This window comes from Cricetulus griseus, chromosome 5 (genome assembly GCF_003668045.3).
Source record: "Cricetulus griseus strain 17A/GY chromosome 5, alternate assembly CriGri-PICRH-1.0, whole genome shotgun sequence".
Classification (NCBI taxonomy): domain Eukaryota; kingdom Metazoa; phylum Chordata; class Mammalia; order Rodentia; family Cricetidae; genus Cricetulus; species Cricetulus griseus.
This window is the reverse complement of record NC_048598.1, coordinates 104,515,830-104,541,196: the sequence shown is the minus strand read 5'-3', so window position 1 is coordinate 104,541,196 and position 25,367 is coordinate 104,515,830. Positions and strand designations below refer to the sequence as shown.

The following is a 25,367-nucleotide window of genomic DNA, read 5'->3' as shown; positions in this document are numbered from 1 at the left end:
AGAGGCCCTTGTTAGTGAGGTATTAATCTCTATGTTCCTTTAGGTATGGCTTTCTATGGATGGTGGCAATTCTTTTGACTTACTATGTGACTTTCAAATTAACTTTGTAAAGAAGACTGCTCATAGTTTTTATTCTTCAGATATATCTTTTATTACACAAAGTGGGAGGATTTACATGACAAAGGCAGGTAAGAAATTTTGTATTTGGGGTTGTAAGTTCATTCTACAAGTGTATCAGAAATGTATAAGCTGTTTGAAAAGCATGTTGTATTAATCAACTAATAGTAAGGCCTCAAATATAGTGGCAATGCATTTGTTGGATCTACAGGGACAAATCTCATAAACAGACAGAAAAAAGAAGTAGCCTGGGGCTAGCATTCTGTGTTCTCAGTACTGTTTGCTTTTGCCAAACCAAATAACAACACACACCACAACAGAGATACAGTTTTGCTCCACATGTTATAGCATATCATTTAATACTCAAAACCACAATGCCAAAGTGTTTGCTTTGATTTTGCTAATAAAATAGATACAGCTTAGACCACAGAAACTTAGAGGTGGCACTGTATGAATGATTGATGTATCTCCATCTTCTTACAGTTTCTTTGATTAAGTCAACAAGGCTGTCAGTTTGTTGCACAATGAAAGCAACAGCCAGTAGTAATTGACCTAACCTACAATTGTTACTCCCTTCCAATAGAGTTGATTGCTGCAACCAGACTTGGGACCTGAGTCATGAAGTGCATGGTCCTTGTATTTCTGTATTCCTCTCATCTGCATCTTCATTTTGTCATTCTGTCACTGAGTTTTTTCAATCTTCTTCTTGTGAATTATTTTTTCCATTTTTGTTAATGATTTTAATTAAAATATGATTACATGATTTCCCCTTCCCTGCCTTTCCTCTAACCGCCCCCCCCCTATGCCTCCCTTTTTCTCTCAAATTCATATCTTCCTTTCATTAATTGTTGTGAAATATATGTGGTCACTGCCACTGCCAGCTGCATGGGGCACGAATTTACGACCTTGAGATTAAGAGTCTCATGCGCTACCGACTGAGCTAGCTGGGCCTCTTGAAAAGAGCTCTGCAGTTTTTTCCACGTATGCTGAGTCAGTAAACCTCTCCTAAAGGAACTGCTTCAGTCTCTGCTTGTCTCTAGCAAAACAGAGACCACCTGAGAAAATGCTGCTACTAAGAAGTCATACTTTTCTCTGTTCTTTTGCTTCTAAAATCCCCTTTTAAGCTTTTGTTAAGTTTACATGGAAGTTTGTAACATTACCACCAGCTGCCCGGGTTCTGCTGCTGCTTGACTAGATGCAGGAAGGCAGCTTGTGGTGCTCGTGGCAGCAGGTTCACCACTTCCTCTGGGAACCTCGGGGCATGGGGTGATCCCACCACTGCCACCATTCTGTAATGATAAGTCTTTACACCAAGCTTCCCAAGACCTGCCCCACCAGTGGGCATTTTCCAACAGCCACCCGAGTTCTACCTGCTGCCATATTAAGGTCCCAAGTAATACACAGAGATTTATATTAGTTTACAATGCTGCTGACCAATTGATTAGGATTTCTCATCTGCTGGCTCAGTCTTAATTATCAACCATAAAGACTTATCTTATTGGATGCCAGCTGCAGGCATCTTCTCTTGCCGGGATCACATGGAGGCTCCATTGAGAGAAGAGAGCAGGAGGAAGAGCAAGAGAGCGATTTCCTGCTTATATTCTGAGTCTGCCTGCTATGTCACTTCCTGCCTGGATCTCTTACTACATTTCCCAGAATCCTCCTTGACTCCTAGTCCCACTCTTAATTGGCCAACAATACTTTATTCAACAACCAATAAGATAAACATACACAGAAGGACATTCCCCACCACAGATGTATAATTGGTTAAGATTTTTTCCCATTGTGTAGGCTGCTGTTTTGTTTGAATGTTGGTGTCATTTGTCATACAAAAAGCCTTTCAGCTTCATGAGGTCCCATTTACTAATTGTTGGCCCTAGTACCTGTTCTATTAGTGTTCTATTCAGAAACTCTTTTCCTGTACCAGTGAGTTAAATCACCTACCCCACTTTCTCTTCTGTCATATTCAGGGTATCTGGTCTTATGTTGAAGTCCATGATCAATATGGAGTTGAGTTTTGTGCTGAGTAATAAATATGGATCTATTTTCATTCTTCTACATGGAGCTTTCCAGTTTGACAAGCACCATTTATTAAAGGTGCTATCTTTTCTCCACTGTGTATTTCTGGCTTCCAAATTTGTAAAAAATAGGAGTTCATAAGTCATAGAATTATGTATGGGTCTTCAACTTGATTCCATTCATCAATGTGTCTGTTTTTATACCAATACCATGTTACAGCTCTGTAGTCCAACTTGACATCTGGGATGCTGATACTTCCAGCAGTTCTTTTTTTTTAAGTATTAATTCCACTTCCCCCTCCCTCCCCTTTTCTTGCTCCCCCCTCCATCCCCTCATCCTACTCCCTATCTGCTCCTCAGAGAAGGTAAGGCCTCTCATGGGGAGTCAACAAATTCTGTCTCATTACCACATCAAGGCAGGACCAGGGCCCCTATACCTGTGTCTAGGCTGAGCAAGGTATCTCTCCATAGGAAATGGGCTCCAAAATGCCAGTTCATTTATTAGAATTAGCTCATTATCCCACTGCCAGCGGCCCCACAAACTGTACAAGCTACCCAGTGTTACATGCATTCAGGAGGTCTATTTCAGGTATCAGTTTGGAGTCACTGAGCCCCCACTAGTTTGGACCAGCTGTTTCTGTGGCTTTCCCATCATGGTCTTGACCCCTCTGTCTATATTATCACTCCTTCATCTCTTTGACTAGACTATAGGATCACAGTTCAGTGGTTAGGTGTGAATCTCTGCATCTGCTTCTATCAGTTACTGGATGAAGGTGTCAGAAATTCATTTCTATTTCCCCTTTCCTAGGCAGATCCATGCATGCCACTCTTGGGGTCCTTCTTATTACTTAGTTTCTCTGGGGTTGTAGACTGTAGGCTGGTTATCCTGGGCGTTTTTTTGGTTGGGAGACTTTTTATAACATGCCTTCTAAGGTGTGGCTTCAGGTGTGCCCAACCACACCCCTCAGGGTGTGGTGAAGGTGATGTCAGGGTGATTCGGGAGAGGTTTAAAGTGACAGACAAGGCACATGGACGCTCTCTTGCCTTGCTGCTTTTGGCACGCTCCGGCTTGCTGTTGGCTGGTGTTTATCTATTAAAAGTTATCCTAACCTTAGGGATTAGTATCAGTTATTCTTCTCAATAGTTCCATGTGGTGCTGAGAAGAATGTTTATTCTTTTGTGTTTGGATGGAGTGTTCTATAGATGTCTGATAATCCCAATTGGGTAATAACTTCTGTTAGCTCCTTTGTTCCTGTCTGGTGGTCCTGCCCAGTGGTGGGAGTGGGGTGTTGAAGTCTCCCACTATAAGTATGTGGTGTTTAATGTGTGATTTGAGTTTTAGTAATATTTCCTTTACAAATGTGGGTGCCATTTTATTGGTGTGTAGATTTTCAGAATTGAGACTTTATCTTTTTATTGCTTTTCTTTTTTCATTTGTTTATTTATTTATTTATTTATAAATTGGAAACAAGCTTCTTTTACATGTCAATCCCAGTGCCCTCTCCCACCATCCACCTACCCCCCTATCCCAACCCCTTTCTGCTTTCAGGGATGGTGAGGCCCTCCATTGGAGATCTTCAAAGTCTGTCATATTTGGATCAGGGCCTAGACCCTCCCCTATGTATCTAGGCTGAGAGAGTATCCCTCTATGTGGAGTGGGCTCCCAAAGTTCATTTCTATGCTAAGAATATATACCAATCCGCTACCAGAGGCCCCATAGATTAACCAGAACTCCAAACTTACATCGTCATCCAGGGGTCTGGAACAGTCCTATGCTGGTTTCCCAGCTATCAGTTTGGGGTCCATGAGAAACCCCTTGTTCAGGTCAGATGTTTCTGTGGGTTTCTCCAGCCTTGTCTTGACCCCTTTGCTCATCACTCCTCCCTCTCTGCAACTGGATTCCAGAGTTCAGCTCAATGTTTAGCTGTGGGTCTCTGCTTCTGCTTCCATCAACTACTGGATGAAGGCTCTAGGAAGACATTTAAGGTAGTCATCAATTTCATTATGGGAGAAGGGCTTTTAATGTAGCCTCTCTGATACTGCTTAGATGAAATTGAGTACTGTTCCTTCAAGTTCTGTGAAGAATTGTGTTGTGGATTGCATTGAATCTGTAGATTGCTTTTGTTAAGATTACCATTTTTTGCTATGTTAATACTACTGATCTAAGAGCATGGGAGATATTCCCATTTTTTGGTATCTTCTTTAATTTCTTTCTTTAAAGACTTAAAGTTCTTGTCATACAGGTCTTTCACTTGTTTGGCTAGAGTTATCCCAAGATATTTTACGTTGTTTGTGGCTATTGTAAAAGATGATATTTCACTGACTTCTTTCTCAGCCCATTTATTATTATCTGTTTATAAACGGGTTTCTTATTTTTTTTTTGAGTTAATCTTGTATCCAGCCATATTACTGAAGGTGTTTATCAGATGTGGGAGTTCCCTGGTAGAAATTTTGGGTCATGTGTGTATACTGTCTTATGATCAGTATATAGCAACAGTTTGACTTTGTCCCTTCCAATTTGTATCCCCTTGATCTCCTTTTGTTGTCTTATTGCTCTAGCTAGGACTTTGAGTAGTATATTCAATAGACATAGAGAGAGTAGACAGCTGTGTCTTGTTCCTGATTTTAGTGGGATCACATTGAGTTTCTCTCCATTTACTTTTATGTTAGCTCTTGGCTTGCTGTATATTGTTTTAGATTGTTCCCTCTGATGTCTCCAACTCCTTCATCATAAAAGGGTGTTGAATTTTATTAAGGATTTCTTAGCGTCTAATAAGATTATCATCTGATATTTTCCCTTTTTTTGTTATGTGGTGTATTACATTGACAGATTTTCTGCATCTCTGGGATGAAGCCTATTTGATCATGGTGAATGATTATTCAGATGTGTTCTTGGATTCAATTTGCCAGTATTTTGTTGAATATCTTTGGTCAATGTTCATGAGGGAGATTAGTCTGTAATTCTCTCTCTTTGTTACATCTTTGTGTTACTTGGGTATCAGGTTAACTGTAGCCTCAAAAAAATCATTTGACAATATTCCTTCTTTTCAATTATGTGTCACAATTTGAGTAGCATTGGTATTAGCTTTTCTTTGAAATTCTGATAGAACTCTGTGCTAAATCCATCTGGCCCTGGACTTTTTTTGGTGTGTGTAGGGGGTGTTGGAGATTTTTACTAGCTGTTTATATTTCCTTAGGGATTATATGTCTATTTAAATTGTTTATCTGGTCTGATTTAATTTTTAAATGTGGTACCTATCAAGAAAATTGTCCATTTATTTTAGAAATTTCCAATTTTGTAGAGTACGGATTTTTGATGCATAACCTAATGATTCTCTGGATTTCCTCAGTGTCTGTTGTTAAGTTCCCCTTTTTGTTCCTGATTATGCTAATTTGGATATTCTCTCTCTGCCTTTTGGTGAGTTTGGATAAGGGTTTGTCTATGTTAATTTTCTCAAAGAACCAACTCTTAGTTTCATTTATTCTTTGTATTGTTCTCTTTGTTTCTATTGTATTGATTTCAGTCCTCGATTTGATTATTTCCAGCCATCTACTCCTCCTGGGTGAGTTTGCTTCATTATGTTCTAGAGCTTTCAGGTGTGCTGTTAAGTCACAAGTGTGAGATTTCTCCAAATTCTTCATGTGGGCACTTAGTGCTATGAACTTTCCTTACTTAGCACTGCTTTCATAGTGTCCCTTAAGTTTGGATATGTTATGGATTCATTTTATTGGGGTCTAGGATGTATTTTTATGTCTTTATTTCTCCCTTGACCCATTCATAATTCAGATGAGAGTTGTTCAGTTTATATGAGTTTAAAGACTTTCTGTAATTCCTGTTGTTGTTGTATTCTAACTTTAAGCCATGGTGGCCAAGGGAGTTATTTGAATTTTTTATCTGTTGAGTTTTTTTTTGTGACCAAGTATTTGCTCAGTTTTAGAGAAGGTACCATGAGGTGCTAAGAAGAAGGTGTTGGGTGAAATATTCTGTAGATATCTATTAAGTCCATTTGGTTCATAATAGCTGTTGGCTCACTTGTTTCACTGTTGAGTTTCTGTCTGGCAGACATGTTCCTTGGTGAGAGTGTGTTGTTGAAATCTCCCACCATTAATTTGTGATTTAAGATTTAGTAATATTTCCTTTACAAGTATGTGTGCCATTGTACATGAGGCATACATGTTCAGAATTGAAACTTTATCTTGATGGCTTTTTCCTTTGATGAATATGAAATGTCCTCCATCTCTTTTGATTAATTTTAGTTTTAAGTCTATTTTTTTAGTTATTAGAATAGCTACATCTGGCTTGTTTCCTGGGTCCATTTTTTACTCTGAGGTAACGTCTGTCTTTAAAGTTGAGGTGTGTTTCTTGTATGCACCAGAAGAATTGATCCTGATTTTGTATCCATTCTGCTAGCCTGTATCTTTTTATAGCTGACTTGAGTCCATTGATATTAACAGAAATTAATGACCAGTGATTGTTATTTTCCATTATTTTTTGTTTTGGTAGTGGTGTGTGTGTGTGTGTGTGTGTGTGATTATGTATAAAAATATGGAACTCTTCACCAAATTGTATGTCATCCTTGCACAAGGGTCAAACTAGTTTTCTCTAGGGAATTCCAATTTTAGTATATGTGCTGCTGAGCCAAGAAGTATTTTCAAGTCTTGAACACTTTTATCTGTTTCCCTCTGTTGTTTAAACAGAGATCCTGGATTTCTTTATTTCATCTTTGAGGCCCTCTATTATTTTCATACAGGTTATATTAAGGTCTTTTCCTTGTGCTTCCAATGTTAGAATATTCACAACCTCCTGCAGTATGGGTTGCTGGGCTATATTGGAGACCTATTGTCCTGGATGTTATTGATCGTGTTTTTACACTGCCATCACATCCTTTGGGATTGGGATGTTCATAGCTCTAGGTGCTAATTTTTGTTTTTGTCTTTGTTGGGTGGGTGTTTTGTTCCTTGAGTTCTGTTTCCTCCCTGGATTCTAGGGGAGTGTGATGGTTATGTGTTGCCTGGTAGAAAATTTTCTATGGACCTCATAGCTGTGGCCACCCGGGCAAGCTTTATTTGTTAGAATACAAACAAAATATCACCAGAATGCTGGGTTTTACAACAAATACCAATAAAATTCACAAAATTGTTAGGCCTTACTTTAAAATATATATTCTACTAAACTGGAAAATGTAAAAGAAATGTTTAAATTTCTGGATATATGTATGACATACCGAAAGTAAGCCAAGATGAGATAAATAATTTGAATGTGTGTAACAAGCAGAAACTGTTGAAAATTAATAAAACTGAAGGAATAAATAGAAATCTCCTACAACAAAAAAATATCCAGCCCCAGTAGAACTGACTGGTTTATTTTACTACACCTTCCAAGGAGTGATATCAGTGCTTCCCAAACTATTCCATTAAACAGAAATGAAAAAAACATTACCCAACTTAGACTTGTTCTCTCTCACTTTTGAAAAAGTATGTAGCTGTGGTTGACATGGACTACATTACCTGTACCAGGATGGCCTTAGAATCACAGAAATATGTCTTCTGCTGCCTCCCCAATGCAGGGTTTAAAGATATGCACCTCTATGTGAAGCCTTCTCAACTCTTTTTGAAGCTAATATTACCCTGATAACAAAGCAAATAAAGACACAAAACAAAAACACCAAATTATCTGATGAACTTAGGCCAAAAAACCAAAAATCTCAAAAAAGCACTTGCAAACTATACTTAAGAAGTCATCAAAAACATTGCTCACCATTATCAAGCTGGATTTATTCCAGAGATTCTGGATTGGTTCAATATGTAAAGCTATAAATTTTGTAAATCACATAAATGGACTGTAGGTTAGAAATTACATGGTCATTAGACCATGTAAACAAAAGGTTCTTTGACAAAATCCAACATCCCTTCATGTTTAAAGTTCTAAAAATCTCAGAATACAAGGAACATAGGAACATATCAATATAATAAGGGGTACATATAACAAGCCTACAGGCAATGTGTTAAAACAATCAAAGAATCCCATTCACAGTAGCCCTGATAGGTGAAATGTATTGTAATAAATCTAACAAAGGATGTGAAGGATCTCTACAATGAGTCTTTTCATTGTAAGTCTACAATCTTATACTCTACAATGAAAACTTTAAAAAACTGAGGAATTAAATAGAGAAAAACACTAGAGAATGAAAAGGCTTCCATGCTCATGAATTGGAAGAATCACTGTTGTGAAACAGGCTGTCCTATCAAAAGCAATCTACATGTTTCATACGAGCACACTCAAAGTCCTGTAGTGGCTTCTTGCCTGTGACCTGTAACTGTGGCCACACCTGTTTGGGCATGGCTTCAAGCAGATGGAAGCAGAAAGAGGGTAGGGTGAGGCATGGTCTCTCTGTCTCATGTACTCTGTCTTGGGGCAGTGGATCTGAAGGGCAGAGAAGCACTCCCACAGTTCTTTGTTATTATTGTGTAAGTCTTCCCCAATAAACACCCCATTTATCATTTATCTTGGGTCTAGTGAAATCATAGCACCCTCGCCTTCAAACTCCGGTTCTGTTTATCACAGAAAGAGAAAAAAGCAATTTAAAATTCATAAGAAGCCCAAGAGATCCTGAGCAAACAGAAATCTAATTTGATGGTTTCAGGAAGAGAAAACACTACCAGGAAGACTAAAGCACCTTTCTTCCTTATCCCTTGACTAGACAGCCCCTTCGTTCTGTTCTACTGCCCACTTTGGTGAAGATGTTCTGTAATGAAGAGGAACTGCAAAAAAAAAAAAACTTTCCAAGGATTTAAAACAAAGTAGCATGTATTTTACTAATTTAGAAGTCTCAGAGCCCTACTCTCATCCTTTAATTTAAACAAGCAAATTTTTACAGGTATAATATAAAATTTCTTCTAGTTGTACTGGATCAGTATCAAGAGAGTTATATTTGTTTCCTGACAGGATTGGCAAGATACACTATGGGTGGAAAATGTAGTGATAAAATTTTCACAATATACTATGATTACTTGGGATTCATACACAAACTGACTCCAGAACGCTTTGAAACAGGTTCATCACCTTCAGGCACTCGAACTTTTCATCGGATTTTTGGAACGGTCAGTAACATGATGCACTGAAAGTGTTTGCCTTGTTTTGAGAACAGTTGCCACATTCTATGTGGCAGGAAAATGAATGAGACAGTGTTTTGCTTAATGCAAACACTTTTACGGTTTTAAATTGAGTGTGTGTGTGTGCAGGCTAGACATGCTGTGGCTACCCTAAAGCTGGAGTTACAGACAGTTGTGAGCCACTTGGCAGGGTCCCTGCAAACCAATCGCAGGTCCATTGCCAGAGCAAGTATGTGTTCTTAACAGCTAAGCCATATCCAGACCTATCCAGACAAACACTCTTTGCTAAAGAAAAGCTTTTTTATACGATATGAATACCTCCAAAAAATCTTCTCCAAGCCCCAAGGGTATCCTCATACAAGATTGCACAGAAAAAGTCTAAAGCAGAACTGTAACAAACATCTCAGCTCCTCGTGGAGTTTACATTCTACCATGTTGACCTTGAAGATATATAATTTTTAACTTGCCTTTTACCTTCCATGTAAAACAGTCCTGTTCCCTAGTTTATTCCTTGTTAGTGCTGACATAAAGCACAGTTGTTTTGCCCTATACAGAGGATTATAGATACATAATTTTAATATTTACAATGTATAATGTGCTATGTCTGAAGACCAGAATTTGGTATTCAGAACCCACACGATGACTCAACCATGCATAACTACAGTTCCAGATTATGCAATACACGTTTATTACCTCTTAAAGCAGCGAGTACACATTTGTGACACATATACGCAAGCTGTGCTGGTTGGGTTTTGTCAACTTGACCCAAACAGAAACATCTGGGTAGAATAATGTCTTTTGAGGAATTGCTTACATCAGACTGTCTTGGAGCCAAGTCTTTGAGGCGTTTTCTGGATTGCTGTGGGCAGTCACAGCAAGAAGCATTCTTATATGGCCTCTGCTTCCTTTTCTGCCTCCAAACTCCTGACTTATGTCCTTTCCCTAATCTTCCTTCCTGATGGACTTTAAGCTACAATCTGAAATAAGCCATTCCCTCCCCAAGTTGCTTACGGTCAGCACTAGAGAGTAAACTAGCACAGAAGGAGAGTACTTACACACTTATGATTTGAATACATATAAAGTATATATTAGTTAAAAGATCAATCTGTATACCAGGCCAAGACTAGAGGTGGAGAGGAGGGTGTTTTGTATCCTCTGTCTGAGACATGCACACAAAGGAAAGAGAGGAATTCCTTGAGGGGCGCTGCCAGCATGTTCTCTGAACTGGAGTCTGGATTCTGCAAATGTACAAAGTAGATGATGTGAGCAGTCTGCTAGAGATAACCACAAAAGCAGCCATGTCAGGATTTCACTATTGTCACAGTTTTGAGGAAGTAGAATAGCTCCCTTCAGTGGACGTTGAAATTGTTAAAATGGAGAAACCATAGGAATTCTTATACTCAGGACAAATTTGAAGAACTCTGATTCAGCATCTTTATTTCTTTCTACGAATGACACATGCATCCTCTCTGAAAAAAAAAAGCCATCACTAGCACTTTCTATGTGGCAGGCATGACTGTGAACTCTTATAACAAGTATTTGTCTTCATTTCCTTAGGAGGGAAGCAAGGCACACAGAGAGTCAATAACTACCCAGATTATGTTGGGGATGAGAATCAGGCTTTTCATTGAGGCAGTTGGTTCAGGATTGTCCTTTTAGCCACTCTATTTCCCTGTCTCTTTCATTCTTGGTGAGTACCCAAAATTCAAACACTGTGAGAAAAACGTGACAGAAAATGTTTGCTGGAGGCAGTACTTGATGGATAATACCCAAAACATACTACAGTATCTGTAACCCTCCAAACACACAAGCACACACACAGGCAAGCACATAGTAAGACACATGATCAACGCCAACAACCACTTTAAATCTACTATTCAGCTCTATATTTCCACACTAAAAGGTCCCAGAACTGATCAGTTCAGGATGAAAGAATTAGATGTCAGAAACCTAGCCAAGCATTATTTAAGGGACCTTTGTAAGTTCCATAAGTTCAAGGAAAGGGATATTCCATCAGAGACCAGAACCATGAGGCTCAAGGCACAGATCATGATACTCAGAGCAGCAGGGCTCTAAGGACAGGCCTTTAGTGGACCCTTGCTTAGTAGCACTCCGAGTAAGAACCCAGTTATGACAATATTTCTTGTGTTCAAGGTGGGGTCCCCATAGATAACACGGCTCTAAAATCTGCTTCTCCAAACTCATCCCATACACCACATACACCACCTCAACCTCCCAGGAAAGGCGCAGGAACCTCAAAAACAGGGTCTTGATTATCAGACTTCCTTTTCCTCCACTGCAGAAAACTGAGTTCTCTCTCTCTCTCTCTCTCTCTCTCTCTCTCTCTCTCTCTCTCTCTCTCTCTGGAGAGAGAGACAGAGAGAGAGACAGAGACAGAGAGAGACAGAGAGACAGAGAGAGACAGAGAGACAGAGAGCCAAAGAGCATAGTTATATTACTCCAATCAATAAGTAAAGCAGTATCATTTTGATATGGAGGGGAAATACATTTGCTATTTGAATTGCATTCTAATTGCAGCATCAGACACTCAACATACAATATTTCCTTTTCTCCAATTTCAGCCTCCTGATATGGGATTTGATGCTGCACTAGCACCGCAGTTTGTCTCTCCCAATGAGATGCTTTTCTTTGCGTATGTACCTCTGACTGAACCTGAACAAAGTGTATACAAGAAGAAATTAAAAAATATTCACCTTGGGAAAGTGATAAGCCACAGGTAATTGATGATTCACTCACACTTATTTAGAACACATGCTGGCTTTCAGGTTCAAAATTTCAACTGATGTTTTTGAAGGTTTTTTGGTTTAATACGTTTTTTAATGTCTTTAATGACTAAAGACATATTTGAGACAGATTTTCACATATAGTATTTGCTGGCCTAGAACTTTCTAGGTTGACCAGGTTAGAGTCTGACCTCCCAGAGATCTCCCTGCCTCTACCTCTTAATGGATTTCTCTGGCTTTTGATTATCTTTGTGACTATTAGATTGAGTTTCTCAGGTTTTCTTAAGGGAGAAAAAAATGTCTCTTAACAATGGTTATATCTTAAAGCAACCAAATTCTGCTTTATGTCTGCAATTACTTTGTGGGTGGAATTTATTTATCTTCTCAAGTGCCTTAATTATATTTCTTTTGTTTTTAAATATTTATTCTCAGTCTCTCTCTCTCTCTCTCTCTCTCTCTCTCTCTCTCTCTCTCTCTCTCTCTCTGTGTGTGTGTGTGTGTAAGCGTACCACATATGGGATCAGAGGACAACCCACAAGGATTTAACTACTGTGCCATCTTGCTGGAGGCTAATTCTGCTTAAATTAGGAAATTTAGGAAAAGGACATGTTCCTGATGCTTTTTAGTGGGTCAAGAGTTGTGTTATACTTCTCTCTTCTGTAAAATGTATTGGCCTGTGCACTACAGAGAACTGTCTTTGTTTTCTTATACAATCACTTACATCTTTCTCTTTCTAGGGAAGAAGGGCAGGGGGGTGATGAAGCTAGAGTTTGAAAGGACTAATCCTTAGATAGCACTGATTGACTGTTTGAGGCCTGTGTGTAAGTTTCTGATACCCAATCTGTGGAGAAAGTGTTTTGCTTTCCATGAAACAAAGTCCAGAAACTCCAGTGATGCAGTAGCCTGCTTCTTCTTGTTCTCTGATTCTTCCCAGGCTGCCAGTGTCTGTAGTCACTGTCTTGCCCCAGTCTTTGTCTTGAACCTTCAAATGGAAGCCATGGGGCTTTCACTGAGTATCATTTCCCTTTGCCCAAGTGTTCCAGCATTTCCAAGCTCACACATTGGCACAGACTTGGCCTTTGGCACGAATACCAATTTAGGCTCATGATTACTTTCTTGTGTCATGGTCAGCATTGTTTCATTTCCCCATGCTCTTCTGCCAAACTGGACATGATCCTGGTGTTTGGTGTTTCCTGCAAGCTGCTAATCCCACTATATTTCTGGTTAGTTCTGGCTTAGTTCATTTTCTATTGCTACTAAAGAACACTTGAAACTGGCTTTGTCTGGGTTTTTGATTGCAGCCACTAAAATATCCAAGCTAACACTTCCAACTGTGGTCAGGGCAGCGACCTTACTTGATGGTGGAAAGTAGACAGATGGACAACTGGATGCACTCCCATGATGCCAACATTTCATGTACTAGTCAGTGTTCTCTAGAGACACAGAACATATAGAATGTGGAGGGGAGCATTAGAATGGCGAACTGGCTGTGGTGTAGCTGGCCCAACAATCAATCTACCAGTGGAAGGTTCAATAATCCAGTAGTTCTTTCAGCCCACAAGACTGGGTGTCTCAGCTGCTCTTCAGTATATTCTGGAATTCCAAAGAAGTAGGCTCTAATGCCAGGAAGGAATAAACTTGCCAGTGGGAGCAAGAGCAAGCAGGGAAAAAGCTAAAGATTTTTTTCTTCCATGTTCTTTCTAAAGGCTGCAACCAGAGGGTGTGGCCTTGATTGAAGGTGTATCTTCCTACCTCCAAAGATCCAGATGTTAAAGTGCGTCTTCTCACTTCAAATTATTTAATTAAGAAAAAAGTCCCTCACTGGTGCCCAGCCACTTGGGTTTTAGTGGGTTACAAATGCAGTCAATTGACAACCAAGAACAGACATCATCTCTCCACTGAACTCAACTGCACAGCACCACTATGTGGAGGAAGAAACCCTTAGCATGAGTCTTGGTGGGCACAAATCATAGTCCAAGTATGTGGTAAGAGATGAGTTGATATTTTCTTTTCTTGTAATTGAAACAAAAACAAAAGCTTCCCTTTGTATGGTAATCCTGTATTTGCTAAATTCTTGTAATAATAATTTTGGTGCTTTTCTCCATATTTCTTTGGATGTTCCTAGTAGGCATAGATATACTTCTAAGTAAATAATCATATCACCTTCAAACAATTCCTGGTTCTTTCTTAACATTTCATAGCATATTAAACTTTTTGCTATTACAGTGTGCAGCCCTAATAATAAATATCTTAAGTAGAAGATATCTGACTTCTTTGTTGCAACTGATTTTTAAAATAACTGTTTAAACATTTTACCCTAATGTGGTCTTGTACCATGAAAATAAAAACCAAGAAACAGATATTGGGTTTCAAGCTGTAAGGTCAGAAGCAAAGCAGCCAAGCCAGTAGCTCTTACCTCTACCAAGGCTGGAGCAATCCTGCCCTCAACATGGCTGGAGACAAATTGCCCTAACATGGCTGGAGACCAAAATGCCCCAGACTGAATTTCTGCTCCTATCTTATTTATCTCAAGTACTGGATCACCTTTATGTGAGCTGATTCTCTTTTAGATTGGATCAATTTCATGTAGCTCAGTGTGGCATTGAACTAACAGAGAACCATCTGCTGCAACTGATAACTTACTCAGACATAGCTTCACACAGTATTTATAATTCATGGCAGGGTTCACCATTTTTGAGAGAGGAAATTGCTGTATATCCCAAAGCTGACCTCAAACCCTCAATCCTCCTGAGTGATAAATTAACAGGCATGTGCCACTGAGCCCACCCCAGGGTTCATTCTTGATGCCCATTCTCGGTGTTGGAACAAATATATGGTAACATTATAGTACATATGTAATAGTCTTGGTGTACTAAAATTCCACTCTGTCTAGTCTAGTAACCATAGCCTCCCCAGCTCTGGGCAACATTTTTGTTATTGTTGTTGTTGCTGTCTCCTTAGTTTTACCTTTTCTAGAATGCCACACAATTGGAGTTACACAGCCTTTTGAGATTTTCTTTTTCCTCTTTAAGAATGCCTATAAGATTCCTATTACCCTGCTTAAACAAGATCGGAATAATTATTACATCCCTAGACATCCTAACATAGAAGGGGAAATTTGATAGGGCCCCATCAATAAATAAAGAACTAGAGGCAACCACTGTGTGCTGAGAGCTGGGACAATAGTCTTCCTAGGGCATGAGCCCCTTCATTGGTTATCCAATACCAAGTTGTCAGTCCCAAAATCATGTACACACTAACTGCACTAAGCAGATTTGTACATATATAATATACATATTATAATATGTATATACATATAATATACATATATTATATGTATATACATATAATATACACATATTATACATATATACATATAATATACATATATATAATATACATATACATACTCTCTCTCTCTCTTTCTATATATATATATATCAAGAGAAAAACAGGTAATGAATTTGAAAAGGTACAAGATGAGGGAGGAGCTGACATGGAGAATTTGGAGAGAGGGAACGAAAGTGGGAAGTGATTTAACTATATTTTAATTTAAAAAATTAAAAGATACCTATTATCTTCTAATTGCTTGATAATTATTTAGTGATGAATAGTAATCCACTGTCTGTTTGAAACGCAGTTCATATAAATATTCACCCATTGTTTTAAATTATTTTTATTGTTTTACGGACGGGCATCTAACTGTGCACTATGTGTATCCCAGTGCCCGTGGAGGCCAGAAGAGGGCTTTGACTCTCCCGGAACTCGAGTTACAATGGTTGTGAGCTGCTATTTGGATGCTGGGAATGAGAGCTGGTCCTCTGCAAGAGCAGCCAGTGCTCTTAAACACTGAGCATCTCCCCAGCCCCAACCTATTCACCAACTGAAAGACTTGCCAGTTCATCCCCAAGATCAAAATGCTGGTAGTATCCACACGCAGGCTGTGGTGTAGACATGCCCTTACACTTCACTTGGGTAAATACCTAGGAATATTGCATATGGTAGGAATATGTTTGAGATTAAAAGAAGCCGCCTAACTCCCCATACCTTTCTACATTTCCACCAGCAATAAATTAGAATTTCTTTCATACATCCTTACCAACATTTGGCATTGTTAGTGTTTAGGGTTTTGTTATTTTAATTTCCAGTTCCCTGATGATGTATGATGTGTTGCTCTTTCTATGCTTCCTTGCCCCCCCCCGCCGCCGTGTGTGTGTGTGTGTGTGTGTGTGTGTGTGTGTGTGTGTGTGTGCTTGAACCCATCTCCCCAGTGCTTGGATTACTAGACCTCTCTACCTTACTCTGGGTGTGCTCTCTTTCTTTTCTTCTTGCTCTCCACTCTACTTTCATGGCCATTTTCAATCTGGACCCTTCCAGATGACTCTTATTCTCTCCCTCTTATTTCCAATATATCTTCTGCATCACTCCTAGGGGCAGTTATGTCCTCAATTTAAATTTTTTTTCTTGAAATGTAGTGTGTAAAATTGCTTCTACAAAATCTGCCTTAATTTACAGTCATAGCAGGATTGAATGTGCATCTATTTCCATTCAAGTATCATCTCTGCGGAACTCTGACATTTAAAAATATTTATAGGCTGGGCGTGAGGATCATGCCTAACATTCATGAAGTTCTAGGTTTGATCCCCAGGAATAAAAAGATAATAGCTTGCTAGCTAGATCAATGACAGGTAGACAGTGGATAGATAGATGATAAATAAATAAATAGATAATCTTTATCCATTTAAAATGAAAATTTATGTTGTATATACCATTTTGTTGACAACTAAAAACTTTCAACAACTGTTGTCCAAATAGTCATTTGTTAGCTGGTATATTATTGTCATCAATTATAGTATTGGTATATTTTATTTGTAAATTATATGTTAATATACCTACTTATTTAAACCCCTGGGATACCTATTTTATGTTTGCTGGTTTGTTTTTATAGAGGAGGAGAAGCTTATATCAAAAAATTATTAGTACATACCAATGGTCCTTTGGGATTTCAAACCTCAGTTCTCACAGACATAATACAACCTTTTGGAATAGATGAATATGGAAATTTAGGAAACTATTGGATACTTGGTTCTCTTAATATCTCATATTTTGGAAACAATATGTACCTCATTCATATTGTATCAAAAGGTAAGTATAAAAATATAATCTATTTCTGATGATTACAAAAAATAAAAGTTATCTTCTGAGAAGACTTCATGTTTCTCTATAATATTTTTTTTTGTGTGTGTGTGTGTGGTGCTGAAGATTGGATCTAAAGCCTTGTATATGCTAGGCAAGTACTCTACCAGCACAGAACTATCTTTACCCTCAAATTCTCGTCCAACAGACAACCAAAGTTTACAGATACTTAGGTTTCAGGATCAGTTGTTCATAATATAATAAAACATACTGACAACTTTACAACTATATTCTCAGCAGTAGTGCTTATTATCTATTACATTGAGACTTATTAGTTCTTAAACAGTGTTCAGAAGAAGTAAGAGAAAATGGGATTTTTGTGTCAATTAAAAATACATTTGGAATTTAATTTTTTAAAAACTTTTTTGAAAGGAGGCCAGGAATGATGATGCAACACTTTTGAATCCTAGCACTCAGGAGGCAGAGGACAGCAGATCTTTGAGAGGTTCAGGTCAATCTGATGTACATATCAAGTTCCAAACTAGTCAAGGAAGTATAGTAAGACTTTGTGTCAATTTTTTTCAAAAAGAATATGACAATTAACAAAAAAGTGGTGGTACATGACTTTGAATTTACTACTCGTGAGGCAGAGTCAGGCAGATTTCTGTGAGTTCAAGGCTAGCCTGGTCTACAGAGTAAGTTCCAGGACAACCAGGACTACACAGAGAAACCCTGTCTCAAAATACAAAACAACAACAACTAAAAGAATTTGAATCTCTATTTTAAAGGATGTTTCTATTACTAATTATTATCTGATAGATACACAACAGAAGTTTATAGGATTTGGGAATAGATAGGTAGCTCAGTGATCAAATGTATATTCAGCTTGAAGGGAAGATTCCAAGTTCAGTTCCCATCAACAACCTTGGGCACTCAGAACAGCCTGGAACTCCAATTTCAGGGGATCAATGTCTCTGCTCTGAGGGCTCCTATCCTCACCACATACACAAACACACATAACTACTCATAATTAAAACCATTTTAATTTAGTGAATAATTTAGGATTTACCCTGAGTAACTGGGATTTACTAGAAAAGACTGGTCTGAATTGAGTTTAACAAGATCATGTTGTCTTTGTGACTAGGCAGGGGATATAGATAGGCCACAGAGGAAAGCAGAGAAGCCCAGTCAAAAGCAAGTCATGGAGTGGGAGATCATGTCAAACTTTAGGTTCCTATTATATCGCCAATTGTTAAACCTGCATCTTGTCAAGCCAAGCATGCACTAGACTTTGGATTCAGTCTACAGCCCACAAAGAGAGAGGCAAAAACAGAGGAAGAAAGGACAATAGCAAATCTGAATGCCAGAAAGTGGTTCACTCCTGAACCCTAGCACTTGGGGTTCTCAGACAAGAGAGCCATGAATTCAAGGTGAGCCTCAGCTTACATAGCAAGAACCTGTATTGTTAATTCTTTTATTGAAAAAAAGCATAAAGTACATTTTGATCAAATTTCCTCTCTGCCCAATTATTTCCAGATCCTCCCTAGCACTATATTCTAGCAACTTCATGTTCCCTCCCTAAAAACAAACAACACACAATGTTCCCCCACATAAACAGAAAACAAAACATGCAAACAAAATACTAATAAAACAAATAATACCAAAACAAAGCAAAATAAGACAAATATACCCCTGAGTTTGTTTTTTGTTAGCCAACTATTCTTGGACATGAGACCTACCCTGCCTGAGCAGTGTGTGTGTGTGTGTGTGTGTGTGTGTGTGTGTGTGTGTGTGTTCCCATATCTACTAAAAGGAGTGCATCTGACGAAGATGGAGTGAGGCACTGATGCATAGGTATAGAAGAATGCCATTAGAAGTCATTTTATTGCCATGATCCTTTAGCATAATAATCACATTGTGTTTTCCCTAGGCCCATAGCATATATAGCCCTAAGTTCTTTACCACTCTATCAGTGTCAGGTGTGAGTTCCATATCATAGAGTGAGCCTAAAATCCAGTAAGAAAGTGGTTGGTTACTTCCATAATGTTTTTGTCAGTACTGTACCAGTATGTCTTGCAGACAGAGCACTGTTGTAGATCACAGAATTTGTAGCTGGGTTGATAATTAACTTTCTCCTCTAGTAGCATGCATGCAGAGTAGCTTCTAGTTCTACAATCAGGAATCAATAGGCATGAAGTTTCTAGCTAGATACCAGCTTGACTTCTCTGTGTTCAATGAGATATATTATTGTTGTCTTCATCAAAGGGGCTTTCCATCATTTTGTGATGAGTAAACAATACCCTAGACAACAGGGTTTTACACAGGCCCCTTTAGCCAACAACACAACAGAATGTAACCCATTCCTGGCACTGAATGTTTTACATGGTGGCATAAGATAGCTAGTTGGAGCATTGTCTTCCTCACTAATGGTGACTGCATTCAGATTCCTTTTATATATGAATATATTTTAGGCACAGTAGTAGGTTACCATATGGCTTTTAAATGACCTTTGATGTTAATCATTCTTCCGGTATTTTCCTTCCTTTTACTCTTCCCTTGCATCCTTGTTCCTATTGAATTCTCCCAGTTTAGTTTCCCTTAGCCTCTCCATAATAATAAATTCTACACATCTGGATCTTCTTTCTCCATCTTTTAGTTAGTTTGGCTAATGATTTTTAATCTTCTATTTTCTCTAAGAAACTCTTAATTTCAGGATGTTATGTGGTTAAAAAAAAATCTATCCTAATATATCTTCCCTCTGCCTTAAAATTCCTGTAGGGGAAGTGTAGAGGACAATACGACCTGAATGCAGTTAAGCTTCAGATCCACATGATACACATGTGCATTCTATAATTTTTCTTCCACCAAAGCCAACTAACTCTCAGCTTCAGCTAATAATTTCCTGGAACTTTTTGTCCTTGTCACTGTCTAAGGCTTTGGTTGTCCTAATCATTTGATTAGGTTTTATCCCAATAAAGTGCCATAGATGGGAAATGTCTCTTTGTAAGTCATTAAGAGTCTGCAATCAATCTCTCCTAATTTGTAACCTTCGAGGTCTAATTATTGGCGTACCTATTTTATATCCTAAATAATTAATAGAATCTCCTCTTTGTATTTTTCAGGAGCAATTTTTAATCCCCAACAAGGCAAAATTTTCTTCTTCCAACATTCTTTCATTTGAGTCAACTAGTAAATATCGTCCATCTACTAGCAAATTATAGATTGAGGAAATTTTGTGTGTATTAGTTCCAATGGCTGACTTACAAAATTTTGGCAAAGAGTGGTCTGTGGAAGAACCTTCCATTGATATCTTTTAACAGGTTGAGAATTATAAGTTGGCAACATGAAGGCAAATTTTTCTGTTTTTTTTTTTTCTTGTAAAGGTAAAGTGAAGAAACGTTCTTCTAAATTAATGACAATAAGAGGCCATCCTTTAAACAATAGAGAAGGCAAATGAATTCCAGACCATTTTACAGATTTCTTTTTAATAGTAAATACAGGACAATTCCAAGGGCTGTTTGATTCTTTAATATGCTGAGATTTAACTGCTCCTGTACCAGCTCTTCTAAAGCCTTCAGTTTCTCTGTAGTTAAACGCCATTGTGAAACATATACAGGGTTATTTATCAACCATCTTAAAGGCAGCTGTTTGTGCCCTGTTCTTCTACAACCTGAATACTTAGTGACTGTTCTTTATAATACCTTGTAATATTTTCCCCAGAAACATAGGTTAATTCATGGATTGCTTCTAAGATTGGGGGAATGTTAATCTGAGTATTCCATTGCTGTAACAAATCATGTCCTCACAAATTCATTGCTATGTTAAGCACATATAGTTTTAATTTTCCTCTGTCCTTTTGACCTTATACATTTGACCCATTTAGTGCTCTGTTTTACCTGAGATAAAGAGCCAATCCCTAAAAGCTGAACATTTACCTCCTGAAGAGGGCAATTTGGATACCAAGATTGTGGTGAAATTATAGTTACATCCACACCTGTGTCTACCAGATCATCAATGACAATGTTATTTATTCATATTTTTAATTTTGGTCTTTGCTCATTTATAGAAGTTTGACAAAATACTTGCCTTATGGTTTCTCCTGTAATTTTTGTTCTCCCTCTATAGCTGTTCTATCATCGTGAGCAGTATGGTGGGAGAGCAAGCTTGCCCAGATTTCTCTTTAAACCTATAGTAGCTCCCTGTATTGATGTGTCACTTTTCTTGCTCTCCTCTATTCCTCTCCCCACTCAACCTTCCTGATCCCTCATGTTCTCCTCCCCCTGCCTCTTCTCTCCTCCTCTTTCTACTCCCTCCCTCCCTCCCTCCCTTCCTCCCTTCCTTTCCCCATACTCCCCCCCATTTGTTCAGGGGCTCTTGTCACTTTCAGCTTCACTGGGAGGCTGTGTATGTCTCTCTTTTGGTCCTCCTTGTTTCCTAGCTTCTCTGGAGGTGTGGATTGTAGACTGTTAATCCTTTTCACCGTGTCTAGAATCCATGTATGAGTGAGTACATACCATGTTTGTCTTTCTGTGACTGAGTTACCTCACTTAGGATGGTTTCTTCTAGTTCCATCCATTTGCCTCAAATTTCAAGAATCCATTGTTTTTTTTTCCTGCTGAGTAGAACTCCATTGTGTACAAAATTTTTGCATCCATTCTTCTGTTGAGGGGCATCTAGGCTATTACAAATAATGTTGCTATGAACATAGTTGAACAGATGTCCTTGTTGTATGAATGGGCACCCTTTGGGTACATGCCTAAGAGTGGAATTGCTGGATCTTGAGGTAGACTGTACTGGTTCCCAAATTCCAGAGAAACAGCCATACTGCTTTTTTGATATTCAGGCAAGTTTTAATAAATCATAAACAATATATCACCGCATAACACACTTCTTGCTGAATCTTGGATTTAAAGGCCAGAAATTCTGCTCCAAGCAGTGAGCCACTAAGATACAGAGTTCTCCAACTCCATTTTCTCCCAAAGATAAAACTTGTTTTGTTACTATAACCATTACCTTTAGGGACATCAGATTTTTTTGTGTGTATATCTTACTTTCCTGGGGTTCCCCACACCATGATTTCCCTGTGTGTAAAACAGGAAATATATCTAATTCGTACCAAGGAATTAAGAGTTAGATTTGATCCCTTGTTTATTTTGTTTTGTATTGTTGAGCAAGGTCTTGCTGTATAGTCCAGGCTGGCTCAAACTTGCTATATAGTCCATGCTGACTTGGAACTCCTGATCAAAAAGCTGATTCAAAGGGCTGAGTCTTCTGACATGTGTCAGCACAGCTACCACTGAAGAAGGGTTTTAATGCAGGATTTGGGGGATGTGACAGTTGTACATGTCAGCACTTTGGTGTTATCAGACACTGGTCAGCATTCTCTACATTACAGTCTTGCACATGTATGATACATGGGATCTTAAAATCACTATGAAATGTAAAGTCACAGGAAGAAAGTTGTGTCTTCTTGTGCAGTGTTTCTGAGCAGAATGTTCGCGTGTAACCCTAAAGGATTGCTGTTCCATTACATCACAGATATTGTTGCATTACAACATCCAGAATCTCACCTCCTGGGCAAGCAGTATATGCAGATCTATACCCTCAGTGCCTCATATTCTATCATTAATGGATTTTCTTCCCTTGACTTCCTAGAATTTTATTATTCAGATAATAAGTATTTCCCAAACACTTAATTTGGAAACAAGTCAACCTATGTTATCTCTGTCTACAGGAAACTGGAAAAGTGCCTTTTAGTTAAATCCAAAAACTCAGACGTGGGGACTAGAGACATGTCTGAGGATAAGGGCCCTTGCTCTTTTTGCTGAGGACCCAGGTTCAGTTTCCAGCACCTACAGGCAGCTCATAGCCTTCTATAAGTCCAGTCCTAGAGGGTCTAAAGCCCTCTTCTGACTTCCACTGGCACTGTATGGACATGGCTTCAAGACAACCTTGTAGGCAAAAAAGCCCCTATACATAAAAACAAATATTTAACAGATAAATATAATCCAATCTCACATAGGGAAATAATGTCTATTATAACACAAAACTAAATATGACAGGCTAAAAGGATTGAAGATGGGGAGGTCCTTCTATGTTTATCTTATTGCTGGGCCAATGAGGCAGAAAGATAGGTGGGACTAGGAGTCGAGGAGGATTCTGGGAAATGTAGTAAGAAGAAGTCTTGTGATACAGAAAGGAAGTGACATAGCAGGCAGACAGAGAATGTAAGCAGGGAGAAGCAGGAAATCGCTCTCTTCTCTCTTCCTCCTGCTCTCTGCTCTGGAGCCGCCATGTTATCCCGGCAAGAGAAGACGCCTGTAGATGTCGTCTAATAAGATAAGTCTTTATAAAATATATAGATTAAGAAATCCTAGTTATTGGCCAGAGGCATTGTACCTAACATTAATCTCTGTGTGTTATTTGGGGCCCTAACATTGTGGTGGAAGTGGGCAGCTGGCGGAAAGATTTGTCATTACAGATCTAACTTTTGTACCTAGAGGAGTTAAGTAGACTTAACCCTGAGTAAAACAGAAATACTTGCTCTCCATTCCATGCAATGCATATAAAGATAAATCTGTAGATAAACATGTATGTGACAACAATCTGTAACTAATGAAGCACAATACATATAATTGTCATCAGATTCAAAACAAAGATCTGCAGCTAGTAAGCCCATGTTATTGGAGATAAAAGTTAAAATTTATAATCCAGAGTTCAGTCTAGCAGTAGTCACAAAAAAGTCAATATAAGAGGTCTGGGGGGCACTAACTCAGAGGACAAGGTACTTTCTATACACACATGGAGACCACACTTCAAATCCAAGGCACCCTGATGAAACTGGAGGAGTTTGTTGGCCCACCCGTGATGCTAGCTAGCACTTGGCAGGTGATCTCCAGGCTAGGCAGCTAGCTAGATGAGCCAAACTGGTGAGCTCTGGGGTCACCAGGAGACGCCCACCTCAGTAAATAAAGTGGAGCGTGATCAAGGAATACACACAAGGCGCACAGGCTCCTGCACACCCGTGCATCCACACAAACATTCACACCCACATGAACAAACACTACACATGAGTGAATATGCAAAAAGGACAGTATAATGATTGCTTCCTGACGTCTCCTTCTGCATGCCTCTGCTTCTTTTTGTTCTAGAGCTTTCATGTATGCTGTTAATTCTCCAGTTTCTTCATGTGAGCACTTAGACCTTAGAACTTTCCTCTTAGTACAGCCTTCAAAGTGTTCCATAAGTTTGGGTATGTTGTGCCTTCACTTTCATTGAATTCTAGGAAGTCTTTAATTTCTTTCTTTTTTTCTTCCTTGACTAAGGAGTGATGCAACTGAGCATTGTTCGGTTTCCATGAGCTTGAAGGTTTTCTACAATTTGTGTTGTTGAATTCTAACTTTAAACCATGGTGGTCTGATAAGATACAGGTGGTTATTCCAATTTTTTTGTATGTGTTGAGGTTTGCTTTGTTGTCTAGTAAATGACCAATTTTAGAGAAGGTTCCATGTGGCGCTGAAAAGAAGGTATATTCTTTTGTGTTTGGATGGAAAGTTCTATAAATATCTGTTAAACCCAGTTGGGTCATAACTTCTCTTAGTTCCTTCATTTCTTTGTTAAGTTTCTGTTGGGTAGTCCTGTCCAGTGGTGAGAGTGGGGTGTCTGCAATATAAGTGTGTGGGGTTTTACATATGATTTGTGTTTTAGTAATGTTTCTTTTATGATTGTGGGTGCCCTTGTATTTGGGGAATAGATGTTCAGGATTCAGACTTCATCTTGATGGATTTTTTCCTGTGATGAATATGAAATGACCTTCTTCATTTCTTTTGACTAACTTTAGTTAAAAGTCTAATTTGTTAGATATTAGGATAGCTACACCAGATAGGTACACTTGATCAGAAAATCTTTTCCCAACCCTTTACTCTGAGGTAACATCTGTCTTTGAAGTTGAGGTGTGTTTCTTTATTTTTCTTTTTTTTTGGGGGGGTTCTAGACAGGGTTTCTCTGTGGGCTTTGGAGGCGGTCCTGGAACTAGGTCTTGTAGGCCAGACTGGTCTTCAACTCATAGAGATCCACCTGCCTCTGCTTCCCGAGTACTGGGATTAAAGGTGTGTACCACCACTGCCTATCGAGGTGTTGTATGCAGCAGAAGGATGGATTCTATCTTCATATCCATTATGATAGCCTGTGTCTTTTTTAAGGCAAATTAATGACCATTGATTGTTGGTTTTTGTTTATT

At 38.7% G+C, this 25,367-nt stretch overlaps 1 protein-coding gene and 1 non-coding gene across 2 annotated transcripts in view; one reads left to right on the top strand and one right to left on the bottom strand.

The window, feature by feature from the left end:
* Positions 1–25,367, top strand: part of LOC100751495 (cation channel sperm-associated protein subunit beta-like) — a 131,031-nt gene that overhangs the window by 81,547 nt on the left and 24,117 nt on the right. The window contains 5 exon segments of the mRNA XM_027419549.1: positions 44–188; positions 9,082–9,236; positions 11,831–11,985; positions 15,440–15,447; positions 16,946–17,137. Coding sequence (XP_027275350.1) covers positions 44–188; positions 9,082–9,236; positions 11,831–11,985; positions 15,440–15,447; positions 16,946–17,137 — 655 coding nt within the window.
* LOC113830867 lies at positions 6,676–6,785 on the bottom strand. The gene has a single exon (XR_003486182.1). It is a non-coding gene; the product is annotated as a U6 spliceosomal RNA (small nuclear RNA).